General features: G+C 39.4%; 1 protein-coding gene across 1 annotated transcript; it reads left to right on the top strand.

The window, feature by feature from the left end:
- Positions 1 to 5,880: 5,880 nt before the first annotated feature.
- On the top strand, positions 5,881 to 10,364 carry LOC141781862 (putative 2-ketogluconate reductase). The gene is made up of 7 exons (XM_074657794.1): positions 5,881 to 6,003; positions 6,358 to 6,738; positions 7,888 to 8,059; positions 8,408 to 8,586; positions 8,674 to 8,770; positions 8,889 to 9,258; positions 9,489 to 10,364. Exons 2-6 carry the CDS (start codon positions 6,360 to 6,362, stop codon positions 9,043 to 9,045), a joined length of 984 nt encoding a protein of 327 aa, XP_074513895.1. The 5' UTR covers positions 5,881 to 6,003; positions 6,358 to 6,359; the 3' UTR covers positions 9,046 to 9,258; positions 9,489 to 10,364.
- Positions 10,365 to 10,908: the final 544 nt, after the last annotated feature.

The raw sequence follows: 10,908 nt of genomic DNA, 5'->3' as shown, positions 1-10,908 counted from the left end.
CTGCTGGTGGCACTATAGAGAAAAAGTCATGAGATCACCAGAGTATGATTCATCCCCTGATCACCATGGAGATCTGTACCAAATTTCATGCCAATCCATCCAGTCGTTGTCGAGACATTTCACATTTGAGTTTGCGTGGCTATAAATACAAACCTTTTAATATTTGCCTGACTAAACACAATCAGTTTGTCTTCTTCCAGTGTTATCAAAGTGTTACAAACTGATTTGGGAGCAGTGGATCCCCAGAGTCTCTGTGTGCAAACGCTATTGTTCCTGTAACTTTGATTTGCCTTTATAGCAAATATTACCTACAAATCTCCGGTAAATGTCTGTACAGAGGAACTCCTACTGTTGATTCCTTTTAATTCTTTCACCAAGGTTTGAGGCAAATTGAATAAAGAAAGACTAAACCCTGCAGTTTCCAGTGGGATTTCAAAGCTTCTATTCAGCAGAAGCAATGCGAGCTAGAATAAAGATGGTGAAAAGCACTTTGATAGTGTTCTTCCGGGCTCATGAAAGGTACACACTGTACAACAATTCAAGCTGTTTCGACTCTGAGACACGAGTTCCCTCGCTGCCTCAAAAACAAGAGTAAACTCAACTTAAAGGTAACCTTTTTTTCAACTCGAAAAGTAAAGTAGAAAAAAGTTGATTTCCTCTGACTCATGTTCTGTTCTAGTCATGCTTGGTTTACAGTTTCTTTACCCAGATGCTCTTGATTTAGATTTTTCGCTCCACTTGTACCTGATCTCATGTCTTTTATTTGGTTTTTCAGATCAGATTTCACTTTTCAGCGATTCTCCAAAGAGGCGATTTTCCCCTGTTTCTTGCTGCACTGTGTTCATCTTTACATCACTGATTCTCTTTCAAACCATCCTGGTTGCATCCTTTTTTTCCATAATTCAGTGACTTCCCGTTATGCATGTGGAATTGTAAGCAAATTTGCTAAAGAGAATCAAAGCTCAAAGGTCCAATATGACCTATATGTCTTTCTACCAATGTCCGTCTGATGGTTGGTCAGTCCACCACTTTGGTCCAGACAGAAAAACTTCACCTTAACAACAACAATTTGATGGATTACTATGAACTTTTGTAAAAACAGTCATTGTCCCAACAGAGGTCAGAGTCTTACCGACTTTGGTGATCCGCTGACTCTTTCTGTTGCACAACCATGAGGTTTCTGACATGTTTGGCTTTTATTGACATGTCTTTGCAGCTACTGGATGGATTGCCGTGCTATTTGGTATCATAGTCTTGCATAGCCAGACCTATCTCCACAGCGCTGTGCATAAGCAGTCTGGCACACATTGCCGTTCTGGTATGAGGGGAGAAATGCTCTGTTTGTATTTCTTTAAACCAATTGTCTTGGGTGGCGCTAAGCAGAGGATGCAACGATGGTGCCCTTGCAAAATATAGAGGGGGATGCCGGCTGAAATAGGCAGCCAATGGCAGGCTTGTGAGGAGATTTGTGAAGTATTTAATACTCTTATCAACATAGGAATGGGCAAATATGCTTCTTTTGGCAAATGAATGTGTATATTTTTCTACTGGAAATCAATTAACAACACAAAACAATGACAGATATTGTCCAGAAACCCTCACAGGTACTGGATTTAGCATAAACAATATGCTCAACTCATAACATGGCAAACTGCAGCCCAACAGGCAACAACAGCTGTCAGTGTGTCAGTGTGCTGACTTGACTATGACTTGCCCCAAACTGCATGTGATTATCATAAAGTGGGCATGTTTGTAAAGGGGAGACTCGTGGGTACCCATAGAACCCATTTACATTCACATATCTGGAGGTCAGAGGTCAAGGGACCCCTTTGAAAATGGACATGACAGTTATTCCCTGCGTAAGTTTGGAGCTTTATTTAGCTAGTATGAAATGGTTTCCTTATAATTCCAGTAACATGCACATGTAGCCGGACCGGCTACCTAAACAAAGCACAGAGAAACTCAGATTATAACACACACACACACACACACACACAGAGGGAGAGCGACTTCATTCTCTGCTCAGGGAGACATTACTATATATCTATACATAGACAACAGTTGTTTGCTGCTATATTAATGCTCTGGATATCAAATTTAGCACCTTTAAAGTTCTTGCATGTCTAGCTGAGGTCTTTCTCTCTGCATGATAAAGATCTGGGTAAAAAGACAGATTAAACGTCTCCTGCTGTTCTGATGAATACACTAAATATAGTAGAGCTTTGTACGGCAAAAATGATTGGCACAAAATAAGAGATAGTGTAATTTCCATTTCATGATTAGGGTGAGATAGGCTAAGAGCTTAAATACTACTTGCTTCTGATAATTACTTTTATAATTTTCATCATCCCTATAACATTGTGTTTTGACATATTAGATTTAAAGTGATGGATTAAATAACGCGGTTTTTCTAAGTGGTGATTTAGAAAAAGACAACTTTTTGACCCAACTTTATATATATCTGTTTCATAGAGAGTTTTGCAATCCTGCTTGAATTTAAAATCCATACAGCACCTCATTCCTTTTACTTTTCATTAGTGAAAATGAAAAACCATGTCAGCTCAGCAGGGCTTTGGCAGCAGGGAATGGCAAATGGAGTCTTTAGATTTTATGGTCCAAATGCACAGTATGTCTGCAGATTCGAGACAAGACCATTAGTGAACCGTGCAGTCACTTTTTCTCTCCATATTATAACTGGGAGGGATATGTGAATGTCCCCCCCCGTCAGCAACACTTGCTGTTATCAAAAGAGCCGCATAATAAATAGAGGAAAAACCATAGCAAGCCTACTGAGAAGGAATTAAACGTCAAACATGAAAGGAATCATGACCGAGAAGGCTCCACTGCTCTGTGGAGATGAAAGCAAAGGGTTTTCTAAGTCAGATCAATAACTGCATGGTTGTTTTTTTGTTCATATTTTAGCCTACCTGTAATGTTGCTGATGCGAGGACTCCAACGCAGATGAGATGCAGCTAAGAAAACACATTTAGACTAAAGAGAAACTAAGAGAACTGGGGTGAAGGAGATGGTTTATATACTGAGTGACTAATGAGAGAATGAGAGGCAGGTGTGCAGGTGTGCAGGTGGTTGTTGGGTTCAGGTGACTGGAGATGGCAACTACTGGACCGGTGGAGAAGCTCTGCGATAACAGGAGAGGATAGTAGGAACAGACAGCGTTCTTAGAATGAGTCAATCTGAGGTTGCCAATCTGTCACTTTATGTGAAAATATTAGGAATGTCAATCAATCAGATTATTTAATCACGATTGTCCGTAGTTAATCGCGATTACAAATTAATCACACATTTTTTGACTGTTTAAAATGTACCTTAAAGGGAGATTTGTCACGGGGAGTGGACAAATATGCTGCTTTATGCAAATGTATGTATATATTTTATTATTGGAAATCAATTTACAACCTAAAACAATGACAGATATTGTCCAGAAACCCTCACAGGTACTGGATTTAGCATCAAACAATATGCTCAAATCATAACATGGCAAACTGCAGCCCAACAGGCAACAACAGCTGTCAGTGTGCTGACTTGACTATGACTTGCCCCAAACTGCATGTGATTATCATAAAGTGGGCATGTCTGTAAAGGGGAGACTCGTGGGTACCCATAGAACCCATTTACATTCACATATCTGGAGGTCAGAGGTCAAGGGACCCCTTTGAAAATGGACATGCCAGTTTTGAGCGTTATTTAGCTTTCTTCGCGACAATGGAGTCTTTAGGTTTTCTAGTTTCATTTGATGCCAGTATGTTCACTCTAGCTACAACGGCCTGTTGGATTTTAAGAGGTTAATTAAATATTGCAAGTTGCGTTAATACGTTAAAGAAATTTGTGTCATTAAAACGAATTTGCGTTAATGTGTTAACTTTGACAGCCCTAGAAAAATAAGCAAACCTGTACATTTTTGGAAACCATAATCAGGTTGTTTGAGATACAACTTATGGTAATAAATGGTCTTCTTTTAACATATATTGTGCTTGTTTTAATGTTTTAAGGTTATTCAAGTAAATATGGTGTATAATGTTGAATGTTGAATCAGAATCAGAAATACTTTATTGAAACTGGGACATTATAGTTGCTCTTCTATAAAAAAATTAAGAAATGTAAGAAAATAGAAATAAAAGGAGTATTTAAGATGCAAATGATGTACACAATGCTACAATATAAATATAAATAATACAAATAAGACTAAGAGATTGAAAATAAAAGAAATATGTGCATCAAACACATACAATATATATAACCACACTGTAAATAAGTAAATAGAAAAATTCTGAGATGTGGGATCTATTAAGTGTGTTAAATATAAATGCAAGAATGAGAATTACATAAAATATGTCTTGATATGTACAGTATTAATGACAATATGAATATTGCACAATTGAATTATTATTGTATTATCTGTATTGCGTGTAATAATAAGAAATGATGGGGTAGTAGCTGCTGACGGGTGAAAAAGAGGTTGAGCTTGTTAACTATTAGTTTGCATTCACTTTTATGAACCTCATTTATATTCTCCTTTTCCAGTTATTACTTGCTGTTACAGTTTCTTGCAATGCTTGTGACCATTTTTCTGTCACTATACTTTTCATGAATGCAAAAAGTTTTTGTGGAAACAGCCGTTAACGAGCACGACACCAGACCTTCTAAATAGTTAGTTTAGCAGTTTAGTTCTTCCAGGGCAGAAGGAACGCTGAACAAGATGCACAACGTGAGTCCATTCACACTGTTTGCAAGATCATAAATTCCTATAGTGAATTTTTCATTATTCATAATCAGTCTTTAAATAGCTCACTGGTATTATTCATTATCATTCTTTATTATCTGTTTGATTAATGAGAGGTGATTTGAGTGACTTCGGCACCTTAGAAAGGACCTGATTGTGACTCTAAATGATGCAATACTGTGTAACGCTGTGCTGTGGGACTCAGGACATATGGGGCAGCTTTTTTAACCAGTTAAGATGAATATCAAACTAGTGCACACCTCATTATTGTGTCATAAAAGTCAATCAAACAGATTTTAGATTTAAGTTTGAAATACTCCGCCTCTGCCCCCTCCATGACATTGACAAACACCAAGGTGTTTGAGTAGTTCTAATGTGTTTACCTTTGTGTTTCATGCCTCCAGGTAACGCAAAAAGGACAAGCCATCCTTGATAAGCTAACTGACATAATGAAACAACACTTTCAAATCATCTGAAGCAGAGAGTTCCTACAAAACACCCCCACCCCCAGCTGCACGGTCTTAAAATCCAGGCCATGTTCATGTGGAACTGCTCTCCTGCAGCTGAGCATCCCCTGCTCAGTTTGCAGCGCTCATTGAAGGTGGTAGCCAATGGGGAGGATTCTGGCATGAATGTCTGTGCCAAATTTCATGGTAATCCGTCCGGTAGCTATCGAGACATTTCACTCCGAGATTCATAGTGGAGCCAGATTCATGAATGTCTGACAAAATCTGCAACAGTTGCTGAATTATTTCAGTTTAAACCAAAGTGGTGGACCAACCGACTGACAAGACCATCATGGCATATCCCCAGAACCTACTGTTGATAAGAAGTGTTTTATTACTGTGGTGGCACACTGCAGCCTCTATATCCAGTACACACCTGTACACAGAATAATGTGTTATCATTACAGAACCTTGTTGCAGTACTGTAGCTGTTAATGAAAGAATGACGATGTCTCTGCTCTTGTTAGCTTTACTTTTTTTTATTTAAGTTAATGGGTAAGGTAAGTTAATTTGTATAGCACCTTGCAACAACACGGTAGTTAGTTGGGAAGCTTACAGCTTGCCGAGTTTCAATGCGGGTCATATTTTATTTGTGAATTATAAACCAAGCACAACATTCATTCCCCCTGCCACCTGTTTAATCTCCAACTTGGACTGGTCAAAGGTTTAAAAAAAACCCAACAACAACCTCCAAGCCTTCAGCTTTTATAAATCTGAGGAAACAGAACGGTTGAAACTCAAGCTCAGCTTAAAAAGGTGAGTCTCCATCGAAAAACTGACTCAGAAAAGACACTTTAATGTAATTTCCTAATAATTTCCTGGAGAGAATTGTGCAATTTTGTATTGATTATAGTCAAAATAGTTTTTTATTTAAATAACAGCTTGATTTAAGCTCACAGAAATATGAATTTATAATTGGAAACATTTTTATTTGTGTATATTTTGAATTGTACTCTTACTTGTTGACAAATTTTACATTTTTTACACTAGAAGTCTTCAGGTTAGCAGATAATTGGAAGTGTACTAATTGAACGTTGTCTCTATTTTTGGTCCGATAATATGATAAACTCTTTTTATCTTTTCATCCTCCTTTTGTCTTTTCACTCCAAGTGATGGAGGAGGAAAAAACATGGGCATTGATCTCAGAGGTGGGGGGCGAGAACGGTTACCGTGAAGAGCTAGCTGACATTGTGAAACAACACTTCCAAATCATCTGCCTCAGAGATCTTCTACAAAACCCAGAGCTTCACGGCCCCAAAATCAAGGTCCTGTTTTGTTGGAAGTACAGCCCTGAGGCCGAGCCTTGGTTGCTTAGACTGCTTCCCTCCCTCAAATTGGTTGCCAGTGCAGGAGTGGGCACCGACCACCTGGATGTGCCGTTCATCAACAGTCTCGGAGTGAAGGTGGCCAACACTCCTGGTGTAGTCAGCGACTCCACTGCTGATTTCGCCATGGGTCTACTTCTGGCATCAGCTCGCAAGATCCTTGAGGGTGAGATCAAAGGTTAACCCACGCTACACAATCTTCACGTAATTTCATAACCAAGATCAGCAGCTCCTTACTCTCAAACAAGTTCATCTGTGTGTAGCCTATACTCCAGTTTACAGGGCAATGCGCTGTCCTAAGATAACCTCCACCTTGTCAGGGCTTGTATTTGTCTCGGAGTTAATTGCAATTTGTCTACAATATTAGCTTCCATAATCTTGAAAGATCATTTGTAGATCTGCGCTTTTTAAACTGGGCAAAAGATGCAGATGAAGAACAGTTTTTATTAAAAATAATAATTTAATTGCAATTCATTGCATGATAGTGCATAGTTAATTAATCACACACTCCTTAACTGTTCTAAATGTACCTTAAAGGGAGATTTGTCAAATATTTAATACTCCTATCAACATGGGAGTGGACAAATATGCTGCTTTATGCAAATGTATGTATATATTTATTATTGTAAATCAATTAACAACTCAAAACAATGACAGATATTGTCCAGAAACCCTCACAGGTACTGCATTTAGCATTAAAAAATATACTCAAATCATAACATGTCAAACTGCAGCCCAACAGGCAACAACAGCTGTCAGTGTGTCAGTGTGCTGACTTGACTATGACTTGCCCAAAACTGCATGTGATTATCATAAAGTGAGCATGTTTGTAAAGGGGAGACTCGTGGGTACTCATAGAACCCATTTACATTCACAGATCTTGAGGTCAGAGGTCAAAGGATTCCTTTGAAAATGACCGTTACAGTTTTCACTCGCCAAAATGTAGCGCATGTTTGGAGCGTTATTTAACCTCCTTCACTACAAGCTAGTATGACATGGTTTGTACCAATGGATTCCCTAGGTTTTCAAGTTTCATACAGTATGATGCCATACTGTATGTCATTTTTGTAATGGCCATAAGTAACAGTACTGGCAAACAATGTATTTTGCCGTTTACATTGGCAGACTTGTGGTGACATCAGGTGACCATAATATGGACCTTTGTTTGCATGATGACACGTAGACAGACTGTATATGGAGGGAAATATATATAGTTTATTGTGAGGGATCACTACCTTGTTGCTGCTTCCTGCTGGTTAGACACAACAGTGTGTCTGTAATAAATACCTCAAATGTTTTTTCTTTTCCATCATAGGTCAACAAATAGCCACCGACCCAAAGACCACCCACATACCACAAAACCTGATGGGAGATGAAGTCACAGGGTCGACTCTGGGGATCGTTGGAATGGGAGAGATTGGGTACAAAATTGCCCAAAGAAGCAAAGGATTTGAAATGAAGATCCTGTATCACAACAGGACCAGACGGTACAATAAACTACGATGAGTTTATTTTTTAATAGGAATGTAAAAACCATAATGATGTTTGTATATTTGCAGAAATAAGTAATGACTGTCTTTGAGAGTTTACATTGTTGATCATGAAGTTTTAAATGGTGTAGAATCAATGACAGTTACCAGCTAATACTTAACAAGGTGGCATTTCTTCTTGCAGGGTAGCTAAATACATAAGTACCTTTTTCCAAAAGAAGCTGATTGCTCCCATTCTTTAAAAAGAAAAACTTCCCCTTGAAAAACTGGATGCACTCTCATTAACCATGTTGACTCTGGAAGGCAATTAGTGTCTAAAAAATGTTCATTTATTGCTCCGTTCAGGAGTGTAGACGACGAGCAGGCAGTCGGCGCCGGTTACTGCGAGAGCCTGGATGACCTGCTGAGGAGGTCGGACTTTGTCGTGATAGCCGTCAAACTGACCGCGGACACGACGGGCCTCATCGGCCGCAGAGAGCTGTCTCTCATGAAACCCACAGCAACTCTGGTCAACATCAGCAGAGGTACAATAGGACCAATATGTTTTCTAGACTGCGTTGATCTTGATTCATGGTTACTTGTTAATAATAATAATATTTTTTACGTCTCAGGTAGAGTTCTGGACCAGGATGCGTTAGTTAAAGCTCTCCAGTCTGGAACAATTCGTGCAGCAGCATTAGATGTGACTCATCCTGAACCTTTACCAAGGTCTCTTATACACAGAAAATACAAAAAACTAGAATGATGCACTACTTTAATATAGGTCTACTAATAATGTATTCCTCATTGCTCACTCCTAACAGCCCCTCTGCTTCATCTTATGCAGGGATCATCCACTCCTCGGCCTGCCTAATGTGCTGATCACCCCCCACATCGGGATCAATACCCACAGTACAGCAAGAAGGATGATAGAGAAGATGGTAGAAAATGCCCTGGCCTCAGTGAAAGGCTCGCCTGTTCCAAACGAAGTCAAGCTGCAGTAACAAAGTCAATGTTAAAACTTTCTGCAGAATTTTTACGAAGAGATTTACTAATGCAAAATTTTAAAACATGTCTTGAAGCAAAGTTAAAATAATACAGAACATTTTTTAAATTAATTTTATAAAAATTTAATTGCACATTGTTTCCAATACAAAACTATTCTTTTTATATACTTGTAATATCATCTACACCTGACATTTCACAATCACAGCTTAGTTCACGTTACCAAGCTTTGCCCAAGTCTGTGAGGCGGGAAAAGAAGCTCCGGGCGCCGAGCTCTCCACCTCACTCCGGAGCTCCGAATGCAGGTCGAAGGCGGCAGCGAAGCCGGATCTGGGTCCGTCCGCGTCAGCCTAGTTGCTGCCGGAGCCCCTCTGCTGGAGTCTGAACTGAGCTGAAGGAGTTTGTGATGAACCTGATTTTGTCTAATTTCACGACCCAGTAGCACCGATGACAAGCATTAAGAATAACTACATATAATAGCCAATCTTCTCGCCGACGGTCTCGTTTACTTATGTAGGTCATATACAGTAAGTGAGATTGTTTCATAGCAGTTAAAAGTTCCTCACAGTAACTTTAATGAACAAGATATTTCATTTTCTCCCTACAATGCCCACAACGCAACTAAAGCACACCATTTCTATAGTTGTGTTAACAGTACTTGGTTAATGTTACGGAAAAGACTGTAAATATTGAAAACAGTGACATGAAACATGTGACAGGACGTGTTTACCATATTTAACTGAAATTACACTCTTTCCCGAACCTTAACCAAAGTGCTTTTGTTGCTTAAATTTAACCCCAACGTGGGACTCAGGAGGATGAGCGTGCACAAATGAGGCTCTTGAGGCCCCGTTTGTGAATGAGTGTAGCAATGGGGACGGACAGCAGCGCGGCTGCCACTCACTCTCTATCTATGATTGTATTTTAAAAAGGGCACGCTGTCTAGAAATGAAGGGCACCCTTTCAGCGGGCGGCCCACACAGGCCTCCCTGAAGCCCACAGCTCGGCTGACTGTGGCTGGCCTTTTCCCTCAAGGCTGCTCCTGTAAACTGTGAAGGTGAGCGCTACATTAGTCTATTACAGATGTGACCTCACTGGAAACTAGAGGTGTCCTTGAGATCTTTTGATCGTCCCACACCTCCTTAGTTCCATTTTCTCGACAGTCTTTTCTTTTTATGCATTAATACACTAAAAGGCTTTGCTCATATAAAGGTACATTTGAATCTGAACATGGTGTTTTAAAAAAAAAAAAATCTATTTGTATTCCATAGCCCGATTCGAATGACATTAACATTAAAGGTTGAAGTGGGGAATAAAATATTCTGTGTGTCTCTTCTAATTTAACTCATTGTTTCAGGCAGCATTTTAACCCTTTGATCAGACTGCCGATACCAACCGACTTTACTGTCTTTCAGAGGCTCTAGCAGTATCAGTTCTAGAGTGAAGATACAGAGATTATATGAAACTAGAAAACTAGAAAACAAGGAATCCCTTAGTACCAACCATGTCATACTAGCTTGACGGGAAGGAAGCTAAATAACGCTCCAAAGTTGGGCTAAATGTTGGTGAGGAAAAACTGGTAATTTTCAAAGGGGTCCCTTGACCTCTGATCTCTAGATATGTAAATGAAAATGGGTTCTATGGGTACCCACAAGTCTCCCCTTTACAGACATGCCCACTTTATGATAATCACATGCAGTTTTTTGCATGCAGTATAAAGGTGTTATTGTCTCCTATTCTAAAATTAGGTGTTTGAATATTTCTGCATACTGGGGTCCCTAAACAGTCTTGAGTTACATAAATTGGGTATCACTGTAAAGCTGAGACTCCAATGAGACCAACTGTATTCATGTGTGATGATG

The sequence above is a fragment of the Sebastes fasciatus genome, chromosome 14 (genome assembly GCF_043250625.1).
Source record: "Sebastes fasciatus isolate fSebFas1 chromosome 14, fSebFas1.pri, whole genome shotgun sequence".
Classification (NCBI taxonomy): domain Eukaryota; kingdom Metazoa; phylum Chordata; class Actinopteri; order Perciformes; family Sebastidae; genus Sebastes; species Sebastes fasciatus.
Note: the sequence above shows the minus strand (reverse complement) of the source record. Positions and strands in the feature narration are given on the sequence as shown.

Coding starts and splice junctions, on each gene's coding strand:
- LOC141781862 (XM_074657794.1), top strand. CDS start 6,360: ATGGAGGAGGAAAAAACATGGGCATTGATCTCAGAGGTGGGGGGCGAG. Junction 6,739..7,887: donor AGCTCGCAAGATCCTTGAGG/GTGAGATCAAAG, acceptor TTTCCATCATAG/GTCAACAAATAGCCACCGAC. Junction 8,771..8,888: donor CATCCTGAACCTTTACCAAG/GTCTCTTATACA, acceptor CATCTTATGCAG/GGATCATCCACTCCTCGGCC.